The sequence below is a fragment of the Oenanthe melanoleuca genome, chromosome 19 (assembly GCF_029582105.1).
Source record: "Oenanthe melanoleuca isolate GR-GAL-2019-014 chromosome 19, OMel1.0, whole genome shotgun sequence".
Lineage (NCBI taxonomy): Eukaryota > Metazoa > Chordata > Aves > Passeriformes > Muscicapidae > Oenanthe > Oenanthe melanoleuca.
Window position 1 is genome coordinate 1,383,708 of NC_079352.1, and position 27,566 is coordinate 1,411,273.

Below are 27,566 nucleotides of genomic sequence, written 5' to 3' on the forward strand. Positions count from 1 at the left end.
CATTCAATGGTGGCTGCATCCTCCTGCAGTGGCAGATGTGGTTCAGCTGGAGCAGTGCTCCTGGAGAAGGTGCAGTTTCCTCTGAAGCTCCAGGGATGATGTGCAAAGGTCTGGTTTTCCTCTGGAATCCAGTGGAAAGAAGGTTCCTTGGTGTCCAAAATGTCAGTTTTTATCTGGGTAGGAAAGGCTTGGCTCCTCCCCTGGCTGGAGCATCTCCCATGGGATGATGGAATTTTATCAGTCATGCCCTGGGACTCACTGGCCATGAACAGGAGATATCTCCTGGAGGGAGGATGGGCTGTGGGAAAGATAAAGATGATTGCCCAGCTGGTTTAAAGATGGCCCATGAGCAGATAATGTGTGCCAGGAGATCAGGGTCACTGCCCCACCCTTCAAGATATGGTGACAGAATTCACATTTCTGGCCTTATCCTGTATTGCAACCCAAGACAGAAGGATAAGGATTTGACAGGAAAGTCTCACACGTGTATGTGTAACAGAAAGATCTTTTAATGTAGAATCTGAAGAAGGTATAGAGATGATAGCAAGTTTTGATGTAGAAGAAAGTAATTGCTGAGCCAGTCTTACTGGGGAACTAAGAAGGCAAAGGGCAGTGAGTTGGAAGGGGCTTTTATGACTTAGAGCAAAGGATAAATCCACCTCAAACAAAAGATGTTTTTACCAAGCAAAAAGATTTTCACAGACAAACAAAAATGCCAATGTTGCAAGTAGAGAAAAGATCTCAGAATTTTCCACTGCAAGAAAACTGCAAAACAACTTCTGGCTTAAACTGTAACACACTTTTTGTGATTGGAAAATAGTAACAGGAATATGGTAATATTAGTAGTTATGATAGGCTATAGGTAATAGTAAAGGTATTGATGGGTTGTCATGTTTTGAAATGCTCTGCAATGATAAGTATTTAATGCATTGTAACTGGAACTAGAAGAAGCTTTCAGACAAACCCACAGTGGGACACCCTCACAGGGCACCTGGGGCACCCCTCAGCCATTGATCAGAGTCATTTCCATTTTTATTTACTGCTCTCTGCCTTGGGAAGAAAAGCAGATGAGCCCCCTGCAGGTGTGTACATGTGAGGTGATACTCATGCACATTGTACTCTGGGTGTGTAACACAGTGGATTTTTGGGTTGATTTCTCTTTTTTATTGTGTTTTATTGACTGGATCTCACAACTGACCCTCACTGCAGATGCCTGGGTCTGATTTCCAGCTCAGCAATTGCTCAGCTCACTGAAGGTTTCACATAACAAAGGCTTTGATCAAGGACATTTTGGGCTGCTGGACTGTCACTGAGTGTCTGGGTAGTTTGCAGTGATGACATCCATGAGCTCTTCAGTTCCAAGGGAATAAGGAATGTTGTCCATGTCTCTGTGAACAGAGCTCAGTGCTCAGTGCTGGCACAGCCAGGGTTGTGTTATTACCACTCTGAGTGATCCCAGTGCCTGCTGTACACTCACCATCCCAAAATACAGAGTGTTCAGCAAAATGCACTTAATATCAGATATGTTCTCTCTCAGGGGAAAAGGCTCTTTAAATAGTTCTTTACTGGCTCTTACTATAAGAGTATAATCTTGCAGAGCCTCTTTTTACCTCCAAAATTGACTACATTTCAGTGGAGGGAGAAGTGTGCCATGTGGGTATGGCTTGAATTTATAAAGCCTTTTGGGATCCTTCAGGAGGAAAAGTGTTCTGCAAATGACTGATAAATCCTGGCTATTGCTGCAGTTACATTTTATTATTTGGCTTTTTTAAAAATTTATGGCAGGGCAACAATTTATATACAAAACAACCCTCCTGATAGGCCTTGGGAAGAGAATTATAACAGGTGAAGGGTGAGGGGGTGCCCTGGGATAGTGGAAGGTGTCCCTGCCCATGGAATGAAATGATCTCTGAAGTCCTTTTCAACTCAAACCATTCTATTATTTTGTGTCTTAAATCCCAATTTAAAAGTTTGGCCTCTGTCAAACTTTAGGAGCAAAGGGACAGTGACTACCCCAAATGAAGGGAACCCAAAAAACCTTTCTGGAGGTGTTCAGTGGAGTTCCTCAGGCAGGCAGGACCCCCAGCTCCCCTGCCTGGGAGTCTGTCAGCCAGGGAGAGCTGGAATCTGCAAGGAAGGAGGAACCAGGTGGGTGCAGGACACTTTCAAACCCTGTGGAACACTGAAAAAAAAAAAAAAAACCACAAGAGGAAATGTAGAATAGAATTTTCTGCCAACAGCCTCAAAAACCCAGCTCCAAGAGAGGAGGCAGGAGCCTGGTCGGGTTTTTTTCCCCTCTCTTCCTCTACAGGGTAATTACTCCCAGCAAACTCCATACACTTTAATTAAAATGACTGCAACACAAGAGCAAGTCACTTACAACTGTACATAGGGAGAGCTCTAAAAGCTTCAGTCACTGATAAGCATCTCCCTGAGATGGATCGTAATTGCTCCAGCACCGGCTGATCATTGCTGTTGTTTTGCCACTAATTCCACACCAGAGCAGGAAAGCCAAGATTGCAGGACACACTGAATTGCATAATTTTTTTCCCTTTTTTTTTTTCTTTTTTTTTTTTTTTTTTTTTGCTGGTTTTCTTTCTGGCCAATTTAAAATTTGTCAAAGTCGGTCTTCTTCTGGATCACTGCCCTTTGATATTTGGCGCACTCCATTTGCCACAAACAAGCCGCAGGGCCGCAGTTCATGCTGACTCCAGCAGAAGCAGAGAAAGCTCCATTTATCTTACACTGCCTGCTGAATTCTTACTCATTAGCTGGGGGTTCACTGCCTCTCTTTAACCCCTGAGTGGCTGTCATCCCTCCCTGCAGCTCTGGGGAGCAGCAGCAGGGTGATGCTGCCCCACCAGCCCACACCAGGGCTGGACGTGGCAGCCAGGGATGGGAGAGCAGGGGAGGCTGGCAGATATTGAATCATTTGACATAAATCTGTTCATTATCAATTCTCCAGCACCATTGCTGCAGTGTTGATTAGCCCTGTGGTTTATTAAAGTGTCTCTCAGGAGAGTTGGGCTGTTCCAGCAAAGGGCAGGGGGAGAGAGGGTGGCCCTGCCCCAGAGCACATTCCCACTCACATTCCCACCTGGAATTGGGACAGCAGGGAGCACCCAGGATTGGGGAATGGTGCAGCCTGCAAGCCCTGGGCCAGGGTTTACATCCAGAGATTCAGTTGTATTTATTTATTACAATTAGATTAAAACATGGAGTGAAAATAAGCCTCATCATCCAGATTGTGTGCCTTGTGTCAGAGGTGCAGAAATGGGGTGGAATGTGAGTGAGAGGAGTGGCAGAATGGCTCCAGTCACAGCAGCACTGGTTATTGCAATTCCATGTTTCTTGTAGGAGAAAGGCAGCATCCAGTCACTGATGTGTGGTGATAGTGGGAATGTGCTCCCCACTGATCCTGGGAGCTGTTCTGTGTGCTGGAATGCACCTCTAATTTCATTTACTTCATGTATTTCATTTCCTAGGGCAGCCAGTCTGTGCTGCTGAGGCTTGGTTCACACCTTACTTGGCTAAAGAGCATCCAAAATTCTCTTTAAATTTAGAAATAACCAGTGAACACTCAAGTATTCATCACTCAGCTCCACTTCAGCACAGCAGTTCCTCTCTGAAAAGAAACATTTAGGGGTGCAGGACCAGAACTGGCCCCCACTGCCAGTTTTTCAGGAAAACCTGGGAGAAACACAGCTCTTTTGATTCCACCTCTCATGGGGTGCTGGATAAATGTGGGTTTGTAACTTAGTTTTGTGCTTTCAGTAGCTGTGTGCAGCTTCAGTGTGCAGGTGCTGCTGCATTTAAATTGGTGTTAATTCACCACCACAGGGCTCTAGGAGCAAATCCTGCTTTCTCTCAGCTCCTCTGTGGCACTTGGCACCTGGGATATCCTCCCAGGAGGGCTGGGGGTAGGAATTTTTTGGAATTATGTCCCTGCCACACTCGACCTGTTTGGAAATGAGACCTGAGGAGCAGAGAGTGGGAAGGGCCAGGGTGGAATCTCAGGATTCTGCACAAGGATATTTGCAGCCTGTGCCACGAGCATGTGTGACCTTCACTGGCTGTTCAAGCTGCACCTTTCTGACATAAATCCTGCTGAATATTTAGTGAAGCAATTACAGCCTGTCTCATTTAAAGAAACAAGAGACAATCCAAAAATGCCTGTGTCTCCAGGGACGTGAGTGGCTCCTGTGACCTTCCCTCTCCCCTCTGGAGCAGCTCCCTCCAGCTGGACACCTTTGCTGCCTTTGCTGAATTTCATGGAATCCCAGGGTGGGTGGGATTAAAGGGAACCCAAGAGCTCATCAGGGACACCTCCCATTATCCCAGATTGCTCCCAGCCCTGTCCAGCCTGGCCTTGGACACTCCAGGGATTCAGGGGCAGCCACAGCTCTGGGCACCTGTGCCAGGCCTGCCCACCCTCACAGGAGAGAAAAAATTCTGTCTGGCAACTTCTGCTCAAGGCAGAAGAAGAGAAGGTGAGATTCAGGTGAGAGGCTGTTGCTGCAGGGGTGGAAATGAGGTGGGACCCCAAAGCAGCATCTTTTCAACCTGGTTAAGGCAGTTTTGCTACTGATTGAAAAAGAAAAGAGAAAAGAGTGCAGAGCCAAGAGGTGTTGGGGTGCTCCCTGCCAGCTGGAGGTGCTGGGAACAGAATTAAGATGTTTTCCTGCCCCTTCCCACCCTGGCACTCTGGAGCCACAGTGACCTGGAGGCTGCAGTCCAAGACAAAAGTGACATTTGTGGCACTCAGGAGCTGCCCTGTGCTCCTGCCAGCTCAGGAAGGTCTCACATGTTCCTGGTGTTCCCAGCTGTTCCAGGCTCTCTCCTCATGGACTGGGGCTGTCTCTGAGCACTGCTCCTTTTGTTTCCCTATTGATTAGCAGCCAATCCATACCTGGAGGTCTATAATGTTCCTATGATTTAAACTTTAACAGTTTCATTAACTGTCAAGTACCTCTAGAGCAAAGGAATCTCATATTTTAACTCCCCTCTCCTCTCTCCTTGCCAGGATAAGATTTGTGGAAGGAGACTTCTTTTTTTTCTTTCTTTTTTTTTTCCCTTGAAAAAATAAATAAATAAAGCCCAGGCTTTCAGAAAAACCCTGAGGCCTCAAGATCTGACTAGGAAAGAAAGAAAACCATTCCAAGATATTTAATTGTACAGGGGGCTTACAGGATTGATCGAGAGCTTAGCTTTTTACAATAGTCCAGTGAATAAGAAATGCTCCTGACAAACGATCGATGATGGGATAATCACTCCTTATCCCCCTCCTCATTGTTACCTTCTTTCTTCCAGGAGAACAGGGTTCAGAAGTCAAAAATCTTTATAGACGCTGCTTTTAAATTAAGCAGAAAATAGACATTGACATATTTGTTAATCTCACCTAAATCATTACTGGGCCTGGCTGGGTGGACTGGGTGGCCAGGGCTGGGATTCACCAGCAGGGCTGCCTTAAGTGCTTGTGTTGCCATTAAAACCTGGGAGTTCAGCGTGGATAAATATAGATAATTTTTTATTCTGAAGGTTATAAGGGGAGCTTCTCTTAATTAAAACCTTCTTACTCACATCTGAAGGGTTAGGTAACATTTATATTGGTAGGAAAAAAACAATTCTTTGTGTGGAGGGGCCTGTGCCTTGGAAAAATACAAATGTAGGGGTGTGTGAGCAGGCACTGGAGTGCTCAGAGCACTGGGGGGCTCTTCCCTTTGGAGCAGCCCTGGATTGTCTGAATGTGGGAATGAGCTGCAGCATCCTGCAGGTGCTGTGGGATGCTGCCCCAGGATGCTGCCTCAGCTTCCAGCTGTGCTTCAGAGCCCTCAGAGAACAGATTCAGATCTGATCTTCCTGCTCAGGAGGGCTGCAATTCCCTTGCATGAATTATCTGATCACCTCCTGTGAGCCCAGTGAATTCCAGCCTTGGGTTCTGCACTGGGTGAAGTTGGTCCCTCTTGGGGTTTCTGTAAATATTGAGCCCAGTGCTTTAAACTGGGTTTGTTGGCTTGAAGGTGGTGAGCCATGGGCTGTGTTTGCTGCTAAATGAACACCCTGGGACATTACTGTTGGGACATTACTGTTGGGACATTACTGTTGGGACATTATTCTCTTTTAGGAGTAAGTCCCATAAATGTCAGTTGATGGCTTAGATCATTGGCATTCAAATGGAGCAGAGTTTCCATGGTGAAAACACCCTCAGAGCTCTTGCCTGAGTGTCAGTGGCACAAAATCTGGGCTGGACACACAGATGTGCTGGGCACTGATGCTCTGGGGTTTGTCCTTTGGCTTTTTTAAATTCCTCTGGGAATGGGGGCTCAGCAGTGCCCTGGGCAGCTGTGCCAGGGGGGGATTTCCCTTTCCTGGGGTTTCCCCAGGCTCTGAGCTGTTTGTGCTTTCAGGCACCCCCGAGCTGAGCCCAGCTGAGAGGAAGGAGCTGGAGGCCAAGCTGAAGGAGAGGGAGGAGTTCCTGCTGCCCATGTACCAGCAGGTGGCCATGCAGTTCGCTGACCTGCACGACACCCCTGGCAGGATGCAGGAGAAAGGAGCCATCACTGTGAGTGTGCTGGGCTGCCCTGCTCTCAGCTGGGACAGTCCCTGGCAATCTCCATAGAAACAGAAAAGGTACAGAACTGTCAGAAAAGGTGTAGAACTGTGAGATGATGGAGAGCTGCAACAATGCTGAAGATACAAGGACAGGAAACACTAGGGCTGTGAGCTGTGTGGAGATAGACCTCAGGAAAATATGTCAGGCAAGAGAGTAAAAATTAAGTAAAGTTAATAATGAAGATTTGTTTTAAGCTATTACAGCAAGCATTGTTCAAAGCAGAATGTGTAGCTTTATTAATTGGCCTGAGCAAATGCTTGTCAGCTTTTAATATTCTGCTATTGGCTAGAAAGTTGTTAAAGACTTTGGAACAAAGAGAACTTTGCTGTTATGAAGCAGCTGAAGCTGTTCCATCTGCCTTGCTTGGCTCTGTAAAATGAGACTGATGGTTGTGATGGAATAAAGCCACAACACAGCTGCTCCAGCAGCCCCAAACTGTTTGTGTACGTTAAAATATACACATGTAAATATATAAATAGACATGTAATTATATAAGTATATACAAGTAAATATAGAAATACACATGTAAATTTATAAAGATACATAAATATATAAGTATATACAGGTAAATATGTGAATATACATGTAAATATATAAACATATACATGTGAGTATGAGAGAAAGAAACACCATCCCAGGAAAAGCAGCAGCAGGGCCAGGAGGAGCCCAGCCGGGTGTCCCTTTGGGAGGGGCTCTGTTCTGTCCCTCACTGCTCCCCTCCCTGTGCTGGGCAGGATGTGCTGGACTGGAGAACCTCCAGGACCTTCTTCTACTGGCGGCTGCGGCGGCTGCTGCTGGAGGAGGCCGTGAAGAGCAAAATCCACGGGGCCAACCCCGAGCTGACGGACGGGCAGATCCAGGCCATGCTGCGCCGCTGGTTCGTGGAGGCCGAGGGCACGGTCAAGGTCAGCCTGGGATGGGATCCATGGGATGGGATGGGATGGGGTCCATGGGATGGGATGGGATGGGATGGGATGGGATGGGATGGGATCCATGGGATGGGATAATGGGATGGGATGGGATGGGATCCATGGGATGGGATCCATGGGATGGGATCCATGGGATGGGATGGGATGGGATGGGATGGGATGGGATGGGATGGGATCCATGGGATGGGATGGGATCCATGGGATGGGATGGGATCCATGGGATGGGATCCATGGGATGGGATGGGATGGGATGGGGCTGGGCTGGGGCTGGGGCTGGGGCTGGGACCTTGTCCTGCCAGGACCCCCTGTCCTGCTGCCCCAGGGCTGCCATCCCTTCCAACCTGCTGGGGATGGAGCAGAGACCTGGGCATTGCTTTTACAGCTCTGCTCAATCTGCAGCCTCTGGAGCTGCTTTTGGGTTGGTTTTGTCACAAGCCTTCAATCTCAGTATTTTATTTTACTTTATTTTATTTTATTTTATTTTATTTTATTTTATTTTATTTTATTTTATTTTATTTTATTTTATTTTATTTTATTTTATTTTATTTTACTCTAGTCTATTCTAGTCTATTCTATTCTAGTCTAGTCTATTCTAGTCTAGTCTATTCTATTCCTATTGTGTCTAATTTTGTTTATTTTACTTAATTTTAGGTATTTATTTCATTTTTACTTTGTTACTATGTTATTTAATTTTATTTAATTTTATTTATATTTCATTTTATTTGTTATTTTATTTTATGTTACTTGATTTTGTTATTTTATGTTACATTATTTTGTTTATTTTACTCAATTTTGTTTTACTTTATTTTACTGTATCATATTTTATTAATTTATTTATTTTACTTTATTTTTTAAATTCTATTTTATTTCATTGTTTTATTTTTGAATTCTGTTTTTTGGGGTTTTTTTTGTCATTCCATTTTTAAAGTCCCCAAGCCTCAGGGGTTCCAGGGAAGGGGGGAATGTTCTCTGGAGGGCAGCAGCCTTTCCAAGGTAGAGCCTGAGCTCTCCAAAAGCAGGCAGCTCGTTAGCTAATACATTACACCAATCAAGGAGAGTTATCTTAAGCCACAATTAATCTGCTCCCTGGCATATGTTGATAGGGAAGCATCATGCTGTTTCTTAATTAAAAGCAAACGGATTAAAAATGATTAATAAGAGTATTAAATATTCTCCTAAACTAAAAGCTTTGGGATTCTTGGGTAAATGGAGCTTTGCTCAGGTCTGGGCTGGGCTTTCCCCCCTTGCAGGAACCTTCCTTTGTATGCAGGGAGTGTTTCTGCATGGCAGGGGCACAGGCAGGGAGCAAAACCAGACCAGTTTCCAATCATAATAAGGAGAAAAACAATGAAATAAGCAAAATCCTGAAGTGACATCAGCGGGCTGAGACAAGCAGAGACATGGTGTGAAAGGAAATCAAAAAATCCTGGGGTTTCTGCAGTGTGCCAGGGGCTGGGGTGGGCTCTGAACCAAAATTCCTCCCAGCTGTGGCTGCCCCTGGATCCTGGGAGTGACCTGGGACAGGGAGTGGTGTCCCCTGCAGGTCCTGGCAGGAGGGGACAGCCAAGGGGACAGGGACAGGGACAGGGAATGGGCTCAGGCTGGGCCAGGGCGGCTCAGGGTGGATTTTGGAAAATTCCTTCCTGGAAAGGGAAATTCCTGCCTGGAAATGGAAATTCCTGCCTGGAAATGGAAATTCCTGCCTGGAAATGGAAATTCCTGCCTGGAAAGGGAAATTCCTGCCTGGAAATGGAAATTCCTGTCTGGAAAGGGAAATTCCTGCCTGGAAATGGAAATTCCTGTCTGGAAAAGGAAATTCCTGCCTGGAAAGGGAAATTCCTCCCTGGAAGGGAAATTCCTGCCTGGAAAGGGAAATTCCTCCCTGGAAGGGGAATTCCTGCCTGTCAGGGCTCCCCAGCCTGGCACAGCTGCCCATCCCTGGGGTGTTTCAGAGCTGTGTGGATGTGGCACTTGGGGCCTTGGCAGGGCTGGGCTGATGATCTCCGAGGTTTCTCCAGCCTTGGTGACTCTCTGAGTCCCTGGTGCTGTGTGCCAGAGGTCAGGCAGGTTCTGGCTGCTCAGGAGGTGCCACCACAGTGTCACCACCCCCAGCTCATTGTCATTCTGCCTCTGACTTGGTTAGTGATAACAGAGAAGGATAGTGCACCTTTAAATGAGGAGCTTTGTGCTTAATTACCCAAATAAAATGACATAAATATGAATGAGTGCTAATGGCAGTACTTGCTTTTCCGGAAACCATTAACAAAACGATTCTTAAATGATTTGTAAAGAAAATGAGAGGAGAGGAGAGAAGGCTGTTAGGGACTCACACACTCCTGAGTTATTACACAGCCAACTATCTAGCAAATATCAGGTGAAATGATCTTGTGAAAGGCAAAAAGGGGGTTGTGGCTGAGGGTTCCAGCCAGCCTGAGCTGTGCCCAAGGAGCTGCTTTGGCTCTGGGGCTGGGTCAGGGCTCCCAGGATTGCTGGGGACAGCTCAGGGCAGGCTGGAGGTGAAGGGGACTCGTGTCCCCTGGGGATTTTAGCACTGGGAGAGTCCCTGGAGCAGCTGCAGCTCAGCTCAGCCCATTCCACCAGAATTTGGGCAGCTGCCAGCCAGGGGAGCTGGGATTTATGTGGGACAGCTCCTGGTGAATGCACCTCCTTGGTCCTTCCATCCCATTCATGGCAGCATGCAGAAGAAATAAATAATCTTTGAGCCTTGCTGACTGCCAGGGGTGTGTGGGGATCCAGATGTGTCACCCACAGCTGCCAGGGCAGGGCTGGCTGCAGGCTGAGCTGTGTTTTTGGCAGGCCTACCTGTGGGACAGCAACAAGGACCTGGTGGAGTGGCTGGAGAAGCAGCTGACGGAGGAGGAGGGCGTGCGCTCGGTGGTGGAGGAGAACATCAAATACATCTCCAGGGACTACGTGCTGAAGCAGATCCGGGGGTGAGTGCAGGAGGGGCTGGGCTGGGATGGGGGTGGCTGCACCAGCAGCGTCCTGAGGGTCCCAGTTGGGTCCCAGCCCCAGCTGCTCCCAGGGCTGTGTTCACCCAGCCCCATCCCACCCCCTGGAATGCTGCTGGGAGCTGCCTCATCACCTCTGTCCCCTCTGCAGCCTGGTCCAGGCCAATCCCGAGGTTGCCATGGATTCCATCGTGCACATGACCCAGCACATCTCCCCCACGCAGCGAGCCGAGGTGGTGCGGATCCTCTCCACAATGGACTCGCCTTCTTCCACGTAATGGACCCGCCCCTGCCCGGGCCGGCGCCGCCCTTTGTCTGCTCGGCCCGGGAGGCTCAGGGAACGCTGCTGCAGTGACAGTTTTATCTTCACATCAGGCTGACCAGAGGGAGCCTGTCCTCTGGCCAGGGACACGAGGGAAATGTATAAACACAAGCGCCTGCGGAACTGAGACCCCTCCTGTACCTTATTTATTGCCCGGAGCGGGACTGGGTGCTCCAGTACTGCCAGGCCTTGGCAGGCAGGGCCCTGCAGGGGCACCCTGGGCTTTGTAGGGACACCCTGTCCTTTGTAGGGACAGCCCTGTTCTTATAGGGACACCTTGTCCTTGCAGGGACACCTTGTCCTTGTAGGGACACCCTGTCCTTGTAGGGACACACCCCTGTCCTTGCAGGGGCACCCTGGGCTTTGTAGGGACACCCTGTCCTTGTAGGGACACCCTGTCCTTGTAGGGACACCCCTGTCCTTGTAGGGACACCCTGTCCTTGTAGGGACACCCTGTCCTTTGTAGGGACAGCCATGTTCTTATAGGGACACCTTGTCCTTGTAGGGACAGCCATGTTCTTATAGGGACACCTTGTCCTTGTAGGGACACCCTGTCCTTGCAGGGACACCCTGTCCTTATAGGGACACCCCTGTCCTTTAGGGACACCCTGTCCTTATAGGGACACCCCTGTCCTTCAGGGACACCCTGCCCTCCTCTCCTGCCCTGTGCTGACAAGTGCCAATGTCCCCTTGTCCCCTCTCCAGCCCCTGGCTCTGTCAGTGGTGATTTCTGTGTCACCCTCTGTCAGTGGTGATTTGATTTGTGTGTCCCATGTCTGTCCTGTCTTGTAGAGCAAAACCAGCCTTCAGCTGCTGTGGCTGGGCTGTCCCTGTGCCCCAGGAGGCTCCCCAGGGCTGGGAAGGGTTTTGGGGGCAGGATTTTGGGGGCTGAACCCCCCTTGCTTTGCCTTTGTGCCCAGTTCCCTTAGAACAGGCTGGGAACTGTGAAAGGCCCTTCTGGGAGCAGGGACAAGAGACCAAAGTGCAGCTGCTCAGCATTTGTGCTCTCCCTTCCCTGATGTGTGCAGGGGTAAGGGATGGGGATACCTGCTGTGTATCCTTGGTGTATCCTTGGTGTATCCCTGGTGGAAGTGCTCACCCCTCTCCTTGGGCAGCAGGAGGCAGAGCCAGGCAGCTGAGGTGAGGGAAGAGGACAGAGCCAAATCCCCCAGTGGGGCTGGAACTGCAGGAGGAAATGTCAGTCTGAGACCTGAGGAGAGCTTTTCTCCATCACCTGCCCTCCCCAGAGCTGCCTGTGCTTGGCTGGGGAGGGGCCACTCTCACTGGCAATGGGAAAAAATGGGTTTGGTGTCTGATTCCCATGGTCAGGAATTACTGGGTGCCAGGTAAGTGCAGCTGCCCAGGTCCCCAGCTCCTTTCTACACATTTTTTATGTAACAAAAGCTCAGAGGAGCTGCAGTGCTGAAGGGAAGCACAGCCCACCCCTCTCCCACAGCTCTGGGCAGTCCTGGGCTCACCAATGATGGTCTTGGAAGAATTTCAGCTTTTCCAGCCCCTCCTTTACAGCAGGGAGGGCTGTACATAGAAGGGCTGTTTTCATGAGAGAATTCACCAATGATGCTGCCAGTGCCTCTCACCTCTCCTTGTTTCTCCTGAAGTGCAATGCAGCCCTTCTGCCTGTGCTGCCAGTGACTGGAGGTGCCAGCCCAGGGTCACTGCTCCCTGCCACCTGCAGGACTTGCTTTTTCTTAATACTTAAGAACCCTAATTTGATTTCAGAGATTTTTTTTCCCACTAGAGCCCCCTGAACAAGCCCCAAAGATGCTTTTGCTTATGCCAGGGTGGGCTGCAGCAGGACACACAGACTGAGAATGTGTCAGCCAGGCAGGACTGGGACTTGTGGGGCTCCCCCCTGTCCCCAGGGTCCTTTCCCAGGACACCTGCAGGTGCATTGGGAGTGTCCCCACTGTGCCACAGCCCCGTGCAGAGCAGCCCCCCCTGCAGTGTTACAGCACCAGCCTCACCTGGGGTGAAACAGCTCCAAAATCTCTGCTGGGTGACACTGGGGTCTGGGCTGCTGGGGCCTGTGGCAGCAGCACCTCTGATGTCCCCAGGATGTCCCCAGGATGTCCCCAGGGGTGGGGGGTCACTGGCTGGGGGAACCCCCTGGGTACGAACGGTTCTCGCTGGTGCTGAAGTTTTTCACTTACCTCAATTTCTTTTAATAAAAAGAATGAATTACAGCTCTGGGTGCTGTGAGTGGAATCTGTCACCCCTGTCCTGCATGTGCTGAGCTCTGCTTGAGGCCAGGACTGGGAGGGTTCTGTGGGTCCCCTCCAGGTCCCCACTGCCCCCAGGTGTCTCCAAGCCTGAGGGTGCCCACTCCCCATTCCCATCCTCCATGAATTATTTCATTTATTGTCACCTTTAACATCACAGTGAAAGGGACAAACAGGGAAACCCCCCAAACTCCAGGGCTGTTCTGGGGCAGGGATGGTTGGGAGACTTTTCCAGCCCTGGGCAGTAGGAGCCTGCAGGGAAGGGCCCACCAGGGCCTGGGCTGAGGGATGTCCCTGGGAGCTGATCCACAAACACCCTTTGGAGTCTCCACACCAAAGCTGAGATTTAAATTTGCCACCAGAACTCCAGCAGTTCATTTTTCATGTTTCTCAAACCAGAATCATGACAATTAAAATTTGGGGGGTGCTGAGGGGACAGACCCTACTGAACTCCAGCATCACGTTTAAAACTCTTTAGCCTAAAATATCTCCACATTAAAATGCCAAGAAAAGACATAGCAAAGCTGTAAGCTCTCCAAAGCCCAAGATCAAAGTGCCATCATCTTTTAATGTAAACCTTTTGTTGCATCAACAGTCTTAAGAGGGATGAGAGACATCAAAATAAAAACTGAGACAAACTGGGGCTTTGTAGCTGTTTTTTGTTTTAGTCTCTTCTCTCACTTTGGGCCATGAAATAGGTCAGCTCCATTACTGATCAGCCTTCCCACAAATATTTAAAACAAATTGAATTGCACACCCAATACCCATCACAATTACAGCAGGCACAATAACTAAATTAGCAATTCAACAAAATAATTGGAAATGCGATTCTCTCCATTCCAGAGCCTCCCCCGGGGCTCTGGCCGATCTATGGGGGGAAAACTCTGCTTTACTAATTCTGCAGCTAATTAGAGACACACTTGTAAATGAAGTTGTTTGTCTGAAAGTTGAAATTCTTGGCTGTGGCAGGGTTGGGGGAGAGGATTAACACAACCCTGTGTCCCTCCCTCTGCACCCCCATCCCCCAAACACCTCCCAGTGCTTTGCTAAGGTGCAGTGCCCGTTTGTGGAGGTACTAATTAGCAGCTGTATCATGAATTAATAAAGAATTAATATTCTACTGGAGTGGGGGGAGGAGGGGAGATCTCACTTGCTGTTAATCGGCAGCATTAGGAAAACTTGGTGGAGATCAGGCTGGTTGTTTCTGTGTGTCCATGGACACTGAGCTGTGCCTGTCCCTGCCACCATCACAGAGCTGGTGTGACACTGGGGACACACAGGGGACACTCTGGGGACACAGCCCGAGCCCCTCGGGGCACTCAGCGTTTCTCCCGGGGCATTTCTGCACTTTCCCTGCTCCTCCAGGAACCTCCCGTGCCCTTTGCAAGGTCAGAGCCGCGGCTCCCCCGGGCCGGGCTGTCCCCGTGTCCCCCGGCCCAGGTGGTGGCAGGGCTGGGACAGCAGCGGCTGCTCAAACACTGATAAGTGAATTCAAAAGCCGTGCTTAGCTCTTATCTCCTCCAACAATACCGGCGAGAAGTTATCACATTTAAAGTGGCTCCTATTACCCTTTTAACATCACAGCCGGGAAGGGAACAGGAAAAAAAAAAACCCCGAGAGCTGCAGAGGACACAGGAGTCACAGGGGAGGGTGGCAGAGCCCCAGCACCCCAAAAACACCGACCCAGAGCTCCGGGGTGACAGAATCTCCCACGGGACCCTGCCCGTGCTGGGGACAGGATTTCCCACGGGAATTGTCACCCCAAGGGATGGGGAGCAGCCTGAGCTGAACCAAACCAGGGCTGCTCACCTGGCACAGGTGACAAAAATCAGCCTTTCCCTGCTCCCCAGGGCTCCTGGCTGTGCTGGGTGTGGGGTCACTGAAATCCCATCAACCCCATCCCAAAATCTGGGTGCTTTTCTGCCTGGACCAGAGGGCTGGGGAGGGAGGGAAGGAGCAGAGGTTGATTCACCTGCAGCTCTGTCCCACCAAAGCCTCCCCTGGCCCTTGCTCTGCCTTCTGTGGAACCTGAGGGACTCCTGGGCCCCCCTGCAGGGATCACACCGGGACCAGCAGCTCACAAACCTTTTTAATGGAGTGCCCAAAGCCCAGGCAGGGACAGGTAACTGTGGGATGGATCAGTGACACCAGGAAAAACCCCAATTCTGATCAGGGCAGCTCCCAGATTCCCTCTGGGGGATTTTACAAACCCCTCAGTCCTGTGCTGGCAATCCTGTCACAGAGTGCAAGAACTGAGTGTGCAGGATCCAGGGTTTACCTGCAGCAGCAGCACCTGGCACATCCCAGTGCCAGGGGCAGCCAATGTCCCTGTGAGAGCTCAACAGCCAGGATGTGAACTGGGAGCTCTGCTGCCTGCCCAGGAGCACCTTTCCTCTGTTTTAAGGCCATGTGAATTATGGAAATGACATTTAAATCCTCCTGACTGGTGAAAAATGAAGTCACACACTCCCAATGTGCACCAAGCACCAGAACAGGGCACTGACCCCCCCCAGCCCCCAAATCCCCAAAGTTTTAACACAAAAAACCCGTGGGGGACCCAGCTGCAGGGGGGCTGGGTTGTTCCCTCCCCCCACACTGTGCCCAGGCTGCACAACCAAGGTCAGGAATTTACAGGGAATATTTAAAAATGGGAGGAAGCATTCCAGGCTGGACAGGGCTCACAATTCCCCCTGATTTACCAGGTTTGCTGCTCCTTCAGGATTTTAGGGACAAACCAGAGGCTGGCTCAGCTCCTGGGGGAGCAGCTGAGGGCAGAAGCAGCTGGGAGAGCACCAGGAGCTCAGTCCTGATCCTAATTCTGCTCTGGTTCTTCTCCATTTGTGGCTTTCCCGAACAGCGACCGATAAAGCTCCGTCCTGGGGGGAAAAAGGTGCAGAGAAAAAAGTTACACTCCAAGGTCAAAATGGAAGCAAAAAGCAGCACAGAGCCTCCCCTCCTTCAGCAGGAAAGGCCTGGTGTAATTAAAAATAAATTCAAGAATCTTTATTAATAAATCCAGGCAGAGGGAGGGACGTGTGTGAGCCCAACCCCAGGCAGGACAGAAATAGGGAAATATTCCAGAGTGGCTGGGTATAGGATCTCCAGAGAATGAGGGCTGCTAGAAGTTTGCCCTTTGCAGACAGGCTCTTCAAGTAAGAAAACAAGATTGAATATTTAATAGGATGTACAGGGCTGTAGGAGGATTCAATCACACAGCCAACGTGGGGCTGTAATTTGGTTTTCATACATTTTCTTGGACAGTACTTGAAAAACAATGAAAATGACCCAGCAACAAGATTCCAATTAATATCCCATGTGCAGCAATTCTGGTAACAGGAGCAAATTTCCCTTTTAAAAAAAAAAAAAAAAAAAAAAAAAAAAAAAAAAAAAAAAAAAAAAAAAAAAAAAAAAAAAAAAAAAAAAAAAAGAAAGAAAGAAAGAAAAAATGGGCTGGTGTTATTTATCTTTAATTTCAGCTGCTGTGCAGAGACCCCAAAGTGCTGCCCTGCAGCCCTTCCCACTGGGGCAGAACCCAGGAGAATTCTGTGGATTTTTTCTTCCCTTCTGGGGGTTTGATGCTCTCCTGTGGGTGCAGCAGTTCAGGGATCAATGCTGAATTTGCTCCAATCCCACAGATTTTAAATAAAAAGCCATTTTTTCAAGCAAGCAGGGCCCAGGGAGATCCCCCCAGGAATGGCACTGGCAAAAGGAGGGGATGAAGCCAAGCCCAGTGGATTTGTCTGGATTTTGGCAGCAGGGACCCAGGCAGAGTGACAAGAGAAGGAGAGAAATCAGCACCCCCAAAACAGGGCAAATATTTCACCCTGAAAATCAAATATAAAACAACCCAACCCTTTTTCCCCCCCTCTCTCCTTCCTCAGCAGGATTTAACCATGCAGAGAGTAAAACTCATCAATCCTCCAGGTTTAACCTTGTCTGTGTTTCAATTCACCAGGGTAAGTGCAGATTTTAATACTTTCAGCCCCCTTAAGGCTATGCATAATGAACTTGGATTTTGGTTAAAAAAATATAAAAATTTCTCTCCTCCACCCACAGATATTAAAGATCAGACTTGAGCCAGTGGGCTGAAACAGCCAGTGCTACCTGGAGCTGGGGGAAAGGTGACTTTAGCACAAGGAGGAGCAGCCTGGGCTGGTAATTAAAACAATTAAAAGAATTAAAACAACTCCCAGCCCAGGTACAGCCAGGGCAGCTCCATACAGGGGCCTTCCCTGAATTCAAATTTAACTCACCCTTTATTGCAACCCACAAAAGCAAGTAATGAGCACTAACATTTTTATTTCTTTTAAACTGTCATTTAGGCTGTAGAGGGGATAATTACCTATTTCCACTGTAGTAAGGTTTTATCACCCTTAGTGAGGCATTTTCTAATTTAATATTTTTACTGTATTATCATAAAACCCTGTTTCTGGAAAAAATGACCAGGAACCACAGAGCCATTTGCCATAAAACATGTGTGCAGTGCTTGGTTCATTATTGATGCTGCTCTGGCAGAGGCAGGGGCTGCCCCCTCCCCACTGGACACTGCAACAAGTTTTGAATTTCAAAATGAAATAAAAGCAGCTCCAGCCAGAGCTGGGGTGCTGAGTGGTTTTCCCCCTCCACACCCCAGGTTTTGTTCCTACAGACATTTTCCAGGCACACCAGAGAGGAAGGAGTGCCCTGGATGAACATTAACAGCTGCAGCACATTTCAAAAATCCCTGTGAAGCATCAAAACAGAAATCCCAAAACCTCTCCTGGATCCCCAGGAATCTCCTCTGCCCCTGCAGCTGCACCAAATACTGCAAGGGGAAACCAAACATGGGAGGGCAGAGGCAGTGCTGGGCTGTTCTGTGCCATTACACTCATGTTATTTCCTTTTTTTTAAATATAGTTCTGTAAACCAGTAGAAGAATATTCAGTGGGAAAATTCAGTTTATAGGGGGTGGGTTTTTATTAAAATAGCAACAGTGCTCCAGTCACTGCTGTGCTCTTTAGTAAAAATACCCTCCAAGCAATTTCTCTGCCTTTTCCCAAGTACCTTTTACTTCTTCTCTTCTTATACCCAAAAAAAAAGGAGATAATTTAGAATATGCCACAAGCAGTACTGAAATGAGTAAATCCCCCATTCCTGCTGCCATCCTCCACTGGGAACTATGAATTTTTAATTCACAAAAACTGGAAAAGAAGATGGAACACAAACACCTGTGGATGATGGGAAGTGGAGCTGGCTGATGGTTTCCTTGGAAAACTTTCTGTGGGTACCAGGCTCAGCTGCTCAGAGCCCCAAGTTTGGGGGTTCAATCCATGGATGGATCATTCACTCAAGAATTGGACTTGATGATCCATGTGGGTCTCTCCCAGCTTGGAATTATCTGTGAAATGTTTTGTCCAGTGGTGTGAAATTCAGATTAAAGTGCCCAGCAGGCACAGCAGGTACCAGGAAGACAAAACAAAGCTGAAGCCTTAAATTTCTCAATAAAAATGAATATTTCTCTTAAAAAACTAAGTGAGAGTAACAGGAATTCCAGGTGTGCATCCCACAGCTCCCAGCACACATTCCCTGCTCAGGCATTGCCAGCTGGGATCACTGGGATGGGCTTCAGGGGCTGTGGGGCTGCTGCAGCCCCAGGAGGTGGCAAAATTCCCAAAATTCCCGAAATTCTGGCCATAAATCCCTGGCCAGAGGGCCCTGGAGGCTCCTGCCATTCCCTCCCTCCCCCAGGCTGGGATCAGGTCCTTGGTGCCCCTCAGATGCTTTTACCCCACAGCTCTAAATGACTTGTGACCTCTGGCTTGTCCCCTGAGAGCAGCCACAGGTCTATAAATATTCCAGAAAGCTGCTTGTGGCCCTGAACAAAGGCTCAGTGACATCTGGAGGGGCTGGGTGAGGAGAGGGGCAGCAGAGATGCAGCTCAAGGCCCTGTCCCTGCCAGCAGCACCCAGCCCTGGGCAGGGCTGGAACATCTCACCCTGATTTTGGTCCCAGCCCCATTTTCACAGGAGATGCAGAGAGGATGTGCAGACTCCTCCAGGCTGCTCCTTGTGCTCCAGCAGCTCTGATCTCCCCAGGAAATCCAGCCCAGGCTGCTCTGGGATGGGTTTGAGCAGGGCAGGCTCTGGTGCTGCTGGGAGAGCCCTGAGCAGAGGGAACCATCCTTTGTGCTCCTCATATTCTGACAATTCCCCTCTTTCACAGCTTGCCTATTTTGTAACAGATCTGATGCAGGAGAAGACAAATTGTCTCACCAAGGAAAAACGACAAATCATCTCACAGCCCTTAACAGGTTCTTTTTTTTTCCCCTTTAAGAAGGAAATTTCCATACCAGAGGCTCCTGTCTCCTTGCCAGGATGTCACACATCAGCTCTGGGGACACAAGGATTCCAGCCCAGTGCCAGCAGCTGAGCCCCAGAGCCCTGCAACAGCCCTGGGTGAGGGACTGCACCTCAGGGGACTTCAACAGAACAAAACCAGGCACAAAGAGAAGAAGTTTCAAGGCCAGGTTGGACATTGGGACAATGGGAGGTGGTGGCACTGGGTGGGATTTAAGTTCTCTCCCAGCCAGACCAGCCTGGGCTCTGGGATTCCATGATCAATCAGATCAATCCAAGCAGGTTCAGATTCACAGGATATCATTTCCCTTTGGTTCCAGGCTCCCCTCCATGCTCCTGCTCCTCCCTTTGCCTCCCAAAGCAGGACCTCCTCTCCTCCAGGCTGAGCCTGAACAAACCTGGAGGCGTTTTCCTGGTCCAGTTTTTCCAGCAGGAACTGTTTTGCTTCCTCCAGGAATTCTGTGCTGCTGAACACCCTGGATTGACAATCACCAAGCCCAAATTCCTCCATTAATCTGCTCTCCTGATGTTTTAATACCCCAAGTATGAAGTGAGCCACGTTAAAGGCTGCTATCTCACCAACCTTTTTTTTTAAATATTTTTTTTTGTTAAACTCTTATGTCATATAAGTAAATTAATCTTTTAATACCAGGATTTCCTGCTATGTACCCCCCTCTGCTTAGAGCAAGACACTCAGTGACAAAGCAACTGCACAGAAGGGAGAATGCTGATGGGAAAAGCACAGGGCCTGGCTGGGCAAGGGAAAGGCTCCAACCCAAACTGGATAATCTGGGGGGTGATTCAGCCCCCCAGCAGCAGCAGCACTGGGATCCATGTCCTGCACCTGGAGGTGGCACTGCAGTGACTCCCAGCTCAGCCTGGTGACACTGCTGGTTTGACACAGTCCCACCAGAGCCACCTCCCCCCTGCTGGGCTCATAAAGGATGCAAATTCCTCCTCCCTAATGAGGATCCATTAGTTGAGGCATAAACCAACCCACATAAACCAGGATCTATTTCCCCACCTTCCCCCAGCTGTAAATCCCCACCTGGAATCCCAGGGTGTCCCTTTCCTGCAGAAGAGGCTCCTGCAGGCCCTGGGTCCCTGTTAATGATGATCTATGGGTGCCCTTCCCTGGGGGTGGGGAGGGGTCACACTCTGACACCTCCAGCCTGTGCCTCTACAGCAAATTATAAACCATGTCAATCCAGCTAATGCAAAGCTGTAATCCTCTTTAACAAGAGATCAAATCAGTGCCATGAGTTATGTTCATTCTGTAATCTGATAAGAAATAGAGTGAGCCTCTAATAAAAGAGTAATGAGAGCCCTTAATGATGCTGTTAAAAGGTAGTGCCAGTTAAAATACTGCTGTTGTTCCAGCTGATTAGATCACTGTTGCATATTTGCACAATCTTGTTTTACCTGTCAGAATAACCTGAGGTGTCTTGGGAGATAAAGGTGCTTGGACCAAACATCTGTGTCCTTAGAGGATGTTTCTCCCTGCAAGTTACTGTGAAATCAGGATGTTCATCAGGCTTTGCAGTGTCTGTGTCCAGCCTCTGCTCCCCTCCCAGGGGCAGATCTGAGGCTCTGAGTGTCACAGCTGATAAACCCCAAAAACACACCCAGCTCTTCCAGGAACACAAACCTCACCTGGGCTGGGAACTGGATCCATCCCAGCACTGCCCACAGCCTGCAGGTGTCCAGGGACAGCCCAGGGACAGCCCAGGGACAGCCCAGGGACAGCCCAGGGACAGCCCAGGGACAATCCAGGGACAGCCCAGGGACAACCCAGGGACAGCCCAGGGACAGCCCAGGGACAGCCCAGGGATAACCCAGGGACAGCCCAGGGACAGCCCAGGGATAGCCCAGGGATAACCCAGGGATAACCCAGGGACAATCCAGGGATAACCCAGGGACAATCCAGGGACAGCCCAGGGACAGCCCAGGGATTTCTCTTCTCTTCTCTTCTCTTCTCTTCTCTTCTCTTCTCTTCTCTTCTCTTCTCTTCTCTTCTCTTCTCTTCTCTTCTCTTCTCTTCTCTTCTCTTCTCTTCTCTTCTCTTCTCTTCTCTTCTCTTCTCTTCTCTTCTCTTCTCTTCTCTTCTCTTCTCTTCTCTTCTCTTCTCTTCTCTTCTCTTCTCTTCTCTTCTCTTCTCTTCTCTTCTCTTCTCTTCTCTTCTCTTCTCTTCTCTTCTCTTCTCTTCTCTTCTCTTCTCTTCTCTTCTCTTCTCTGTTTGCACAGCCAAGGAAAAGCCAGAACACAGCACCCCTCACTCTGCAGCACCCCACCTGCAGACACATATTTATTTATTTACTGGCATTTCCTGGTGTCTTCCTGCCCCTGTGGCCACTGGTGGAACTCAGAGGGAAAGCTCTGCCAGCTGTTTCCACATCCATTTTCTACCCAGCTCACTCTCCCCCTGCAGTCCAGTGCCCTGTTGATCAGACAAATACCAATTTTGGGGTCATGCTTTCCAAGTGCCTGAGCAGATAAAAAACAAAACTGGCTCAGAGCACAGTCACATCTCTGTGAAGTGGACATGTGCATTTTCAATCCAGTAATTCACACATGCAAACAATAAAACTACCTGTTTCTGCCACAAAGGGAAGCTGTTACCACTGCTGCTGGCCTGTTCTGTTTAATCCCCCTGCAGATGTTGAATTCCTCCTGCCCTGTGTGGCCCAGCTGTGTGTGGACAGAGCTCCTGGGCTCATGCCAAGGGGCATTTTAAACAGAGAGGTGAGCTGAGCCCCTGAGCAGAGAGTGACTCTGATTTTCAAACACAGGAGAGCAGCAGATCTCCTCATTTGGGCAGAGCTCAACCAAAACTCCACCAAAAGGCCTGAATTTCAGACACTCACTGCAGTATTTTGGATGGATGCAAACACAAATGGTGTAAACCAGGAAGACAAAAAGCAACACCCAGCTTTTCACAAGAATTCCCACTCCAATGTGCAAGGGCTGCTGCAAAGAGGAAGCAAGAATCTGTTCCCACCTGGAACACAACAGAAATTATGGTCCTAAAAAGCAGCAGAGGGAAATTTAAGCTAAACATTAGGACTGCATGGCTGGAGGAGCAGCTTGGAGCCTACCACATTTCTTTTTGTGGTGAGAGGATCCAAACAATGCTGAAAAATCAGAGTAGCTGGGCTCTGCTCTTACTTGGAAAAAAAAAAAAAGGAGAGAAAAAAGCAGAGTAAAGCAACTGTGAGAAAGATGCACTGATGGAACAGCACCAACAGCACAGGTTGTATGGACACAAAACCTCTCAGCCATAAGTCCCTGCAATCCCCCAAAAGGCAGCAGCAAAAGGGCAGCAGGTATTTGCTTTCCATTTCACAAACAGACAAATGACATCTCTCCCTCACAAAGCACAAACATGTTCCACAACCCAGGGGAAAGATGTTTCTCAAGCTTTCTCCATCCATTCACTGGAAAAATTATTCCACCTCCTTCCCACAAACAGCTCAGTTTTGGAGATTTGGGTTTAAAGAGTGCTGCTGAGAAATATAGGTGGGTGTGTGGGAGAGCTTCACTGGTGCTTTCATCACTAATTACCACATTAAAACATTACAGTCTCCCAATAAAATTCTTTACTCTTTAAATAGAGATAAACAGAAGCAACATAAAAGTCTTGAGTGAATCTTGAGAGAACTATTTCAGTTATTAACTGAGCTAAGAAAATGCACATTAACCAGAATATAGAAGCTCTTTAAAGTTCTGATTGTACCTGAGGACACCAGGTAGCTCAGATCTGTATTTCCACACTAACTCCATAAAACAGGGATATTTCAAAATGGGAGGAGTTTCAAGCAGGAATCAAAAGCTAGGTGCTGAGATTTATGACAATTTCTCCTTTGGTGTCACAGTAATTACAGAGTGAAAGCTCAGCCAGGCTGCCAGGACAGATGTGACCAAGACACCCAGGCTGGGATGCCAGTGACAAATGGGGAGCTGATAAGAAGGACTGGAGAGGGTGACAGGCTGAAGAACAGGTCAATACCACGCTGTCATGGAGCCATTTGAGAAACATAATTAATCTCTTACTCACCTGGCATCATCATTCATTGTGCAGAGGTCAATAGGTGCCATGAAGCTCACCAGCTTGCTGTGGACGTGGAACCTGGGGAGAGCAGCAGGTCAGGAACTGCTCCTGGGGGAATGCTGCCCCTGGCCACAACAGCCCAGCTCCCACAGGAACAGCAGGATTTCTGGGGATGATCCCCAGGGAGTCCCCAGTGCAGCTGGCAGTCCACTCTCAGAACAGGAATAACCATCAGAATATATTCCTAACATACAGGAATAATGAACTGAGAAACAGCAAATCCCTTTTCATCCCAGCTGAGGAGAGAACAGCAGCACCCACAACCTGTGAGCCCCAGACAGACAGACAGACAAACAGTCCCTCAGCTGCTGAAACCTGTGCCCAGTGCTCTGCAGGGCCCTAAGGGATGACAACATCCCCCTCTGGAGCCATTCCAGAGCTGGGCTCTTACCCTGAGGAACCTGCCAATGGACATGGAAAAACAAGGGAAGGAGACAGGAGGAGATGGGATGGGACAGGTTCTCAGCACCAAGACATTGCTGCAAGCTCCAGAGAGGATCTCCTTCCATCTGCCACCCTGGGCAGCAGCCTGCAGGGATTTCATGGTTTATATTCAAGCACCTGACATAAACTTTAACAGGGTACTGAGAAGCTCTGAATGAGGTGGTTTTAAACCCTGTGTCCAAGGGCAGGGGATCCCAAACCCAGGCACTGCCTACCCAGCCTGAGCTGTTCCACCCAGGCTGCTGCTATTTTTAGACCTTGACAAATAGCAGGATTCACCTTTCCACTCTGCCACCTCTGCAGTGCCTTTTGTTTGCCCGTGTTCCCTGGGGGATGCTGAGCTCACAGCCCAGCTCAGAGGCTCCTCAGGCACAGCCCCACACCAGGGCTGCTCTGCAGGGAGGGAGCAGGGCACAGCCAGGCACAGCCTGGCACTCAGCCACAGCCCTGGCACCAGCTGAGTGTCCACAGCTTCTGAAATCCCTCTCTTGGAAAATCCCAGCAGATGTAAAATGCTTCACTTAATGGAGAGAAAGACACCCCAGGCTGCAGCAGCACAGATCAGAAAGCCCTGACATGTGAAAGGTGTGCAAACATCCCACCTCCACCAGCTTTCTTAAGTTTGATTTTTGGATGAACTGATCTCCCCTCTTAATGCCCAAATCTGCAGATCCTCAGCCCCCACAATCAACCTGCACATTGCATCCAAACAAGCTGTGATGTTGAAGCTTTGCTAAAAAGGAAGAATTAAGGAGACAGATGAAACTTGGTATTAAATATTTGGCTCTCCAGGAACTCAAAGTCATGATTTAAGGCAAATTTAAGCACTGCTGTCCCAATTTTAGAGAGAGAGAAGAACAGAGAGTCAGGGATCTGCCTGGGGTGACACCAAGTCTCCCAGTGGAATCACCAACTATTTAAAAACACCCACTTGGGCTCTACTGTCCTATTCTGAAAAATGCAGAAGTTTACCTGCATCTTAATCCCAAGCACAGACAATGAGACTTTATTTAATTATTTTCCCTGCAGGGTCATTAGCAGAAAGAAGCAGAAAGAGGCAGTAAGATGGAAGAGGCACTGACTGGGGGAGAGCTGCTCTCCCAGCACTGCTGGAGGCACAGACTGCACACAGGGAGAGATCTCCCCATCATTCCTGGAGCTTTATGAGGCTGCCTCAGTTGTGTGATGTTGTCAGGAGTTTTGACTGAATCCTGAATATATCCAATTATGTGTGATGCTGACAGAAAAGAATATTGATAGTCAATAATTATAGGCTTTTCAGGCCAACAAAGTAGCTCTTCCCTCTTCCAATAAATTATCTTATGACATCTATCTTAAAAATTGCTATGCCAGGCCAGACCCAGACTGACTCCACTGACTTTCTATCAGATGCCATCTAAAGCCAGGATTTATAGTTTACTCACAAAGGATGGTTAATGTGGTGGATTTTTCAGCATCCTCCCTCCTCCACCACAAATCATGCTGATCCCAGGGAGGCTCAGAGAGCTGCTGTGCAAAGGGGAAACACCTCCTGCTCTCCCTTCCACTGAGCTCAAGCCCAGTGAGTGATCCAGCAGGGAAATGATTCAGACATGAAGGAAGCTGTGGTGTCAGTTACCAGCTGAGAGAGACCTGACACTGAATTCCAGCTGGCACTCAGTGAGAAATAGAGATTTACTGAGGTATTCTGCACATCTTCCCCAGGAGGGGCTGCCCATGTCTCAGCCAGGAATTAGAAATTGCACAGGAGGGGTTTATTGGCTCTCTCTGGAAATTACAGCCCCAAATGGCTCAGGGCCAAGTGAGCACCTTCCTCTGGTGTTCCCTCAGACCTGCTGCTATTCCAGGTTCAGGAACTCCAGCATTCCCCACTGGCTGCCCCAGAGCAAGAAATGCCCTCAAAGCCAAAATCAGCCAACACCCCCCAGACCAACTGAGGTAAAACACACCCAGAGCTGCCACTTTTGGTTTTTTTGCAAAATCAGGAGTTGTGTGTGCTGGTAGAAGTGTCACCCACCGGATTTTCCTTCCTTTGCTGGCTTTTCTGTCCACTTTCTTCTTGATTTTGCTCCTTAGCTTCTGGATGGCCAACCACTGCCTGGGGAATGCAGAGCAGGAACAAACTTCAGAGCCACTGAACACTCCCAGAAAAACTCTCTGATCCCCAGCTCTGTTAAAAGCTCCACTTCCCAACCAGAACTTCCTGAATTTAAAGAAGTTTCTAGCAGGGAAAAACTTCTCCTGGTTATAAATATTTTTTTTTAACTGAAACGAGCGTCATCTCACCTGATTTATACAATGAAAACTTGGCATCAGGGAAAAAATCTAACAAATCCAATTACTGCAATCTTAATATAATCTTAATTACTGTAATCTATTTTATTGTAAAGTCAGATAAATGTACAATGCAATCACCACTTAAATGTAATTTTGTCTATATCGTGTTAAATCATAGTGAATTGCTTTCCATAATATTCCAGACGTACACAAAATAAATTTGACACACTGCACTCAAATCTGGGTGATATTTTACAAGAAGAAAAGTTGTTTCACCATCACAAAATTTCCTGATGCATTTTCTTCCCCTCCCTATGGACAACCCCCCCAAAATTGTTTCAGGGAAGAGCCCAACTCCAGCTTTTCCAGCTTTCCTTGGCTTTTACACTTTTCTAAATTAGAGAAATTCTGTGGCTATTTCAATGTACACTGCTGATGAAATGGCATGGGGAAGATTCTTTACTTTCTAACTCTAGAATTAAACAGAGAAATAAGAGCTTCCCTGCATGGAATTATATTTGACTTCATGCAGGGAACATTCCCTGATATTGTTTCAATTGTACAGAGTATTTTCTTACAGGAGGGATACACAGGAATAACTGATGTCAGAAGGTTTATTCTTCTAAAGCAACACCAAAGCTGAGTTAATAAAGAGACAAAGGCAAATTTCAGCAGTGGGCAGCCAGGTTTTTTGACACTTAGTGCTGCAGAGAGAGACAGAAATCCCTGGACCAAACCTTTCCAATGGGGAAACATCTCCAGAGGATCACACACAGCCAGCTGAAAAGTCAGGCTGGGTGTGTGCTGGAGAGGAGGAGCTCCCTGCCCAATGCCATAATGCCTTTTTCCAGGTGAGCTCAGTGCTCTGCCCTCTGCCAGGAGCTGGGAGGGCACAGCCACCCCACTCACCTGCCCATGGCCACCTGGTCGTTGGGGTCCAGGGAGGAGGTTTTCCGCTCGATCAGCTCTCGCAGCAGCTGCAGGAGACACAAAAACCCCACAGGGAATGAGCCCAGCTGCTGTGCAGCCACCTCCACAGCTGCAACAGGGGCAGATGTGCAGGGAAAGCCCAGCCCCACCCTCCTGGGGAACTGAAACAATTCCCAAAGAGCTTGGGCAGCCCAGAACAGCACAGCAAAATCCTTTTTGTAGCTGCAGCAGGAATGCTCAGGCAGCCTTTGCTATTTCTTTTTGTGTGCTGAGGGCTGGGGTTTGTCCCCTTTGCCTCCTGCTGTCAGCAGCCTCTGGGGATCCTTGGCTGGTGCTGGGTGTTATCACCACTCACAGAAATAAACCCTCCAAACCTGAGGGAACAAACTGCTTTAT

The 27,566-nt window shown here is 48.7% G+C and overlaps 2 protein-coding genes across 6 annotated transcripts in view; one reads left to right on the forward strand and one right to left on the reverse strand.

Moving 5' to 3' along the window:
• Positions 1-13,040, forward strand: part of ACACA (acetyl-CoA carboxylase alpha) — a 102,421-nt gene extending 89,381 nt beyond the window's left edge. For all 5 annotated transcript variants that reach the window (XM_056506983.1, XM_056506979.1, XM_056506982.1 and 2 more), the window contains 4 exons: positions 6,408-6,562; positions 7,348-7,518; positions 10,360-10,496; positions 10,666-13,040. In XM_056506983.1, coding sequence (XP_056362958.1) covers positions 6,408-6,562; positions 7,348-7,518; positions 10,360-10,496; positions 10,666-10,792 — 590 coding nt within the window. In that variant the 3' untranslated portion in view covers positions 10,793-13,040. The remainder of the gene's footprint in view (positions 1-6,407; positions 6,563-7,347; positions 7,519-10,359; positions 10,497-10,665) is intronic.
• A 584-nt stretch (positions 13,041-13,624) lies between these two features.
• Positions 13,625-27,566, reverse strand: part of AATF (apoptosis antagonizing transcription factor) — a 36,004-nt gene continuing 22,062 nt past the window's right edge. The window contains exons 9-12 of the mRNA XM_056506985.1: positions 27,150-27,217; positions 25,981-26,061; positions 23,466-23,537; positions 13,625-15,952 (exon numbers count right to left, since the gene is read on the reverse strand). Coding sequence (XP_056362960.1) covers positions 15,889-15,952; positions 23,466-23,537; positions 25,981-26,061; positions 27,150-27,217 — 285 coding nt within the window. The 3' untranslated portion in view covers positions 13,625-15,888. The remainder of the gene's footprint in view (positions 15,953-23,465; positions 23,538-25,980; positions 26,062-27,149; positions 27,218-27,566) is intronic.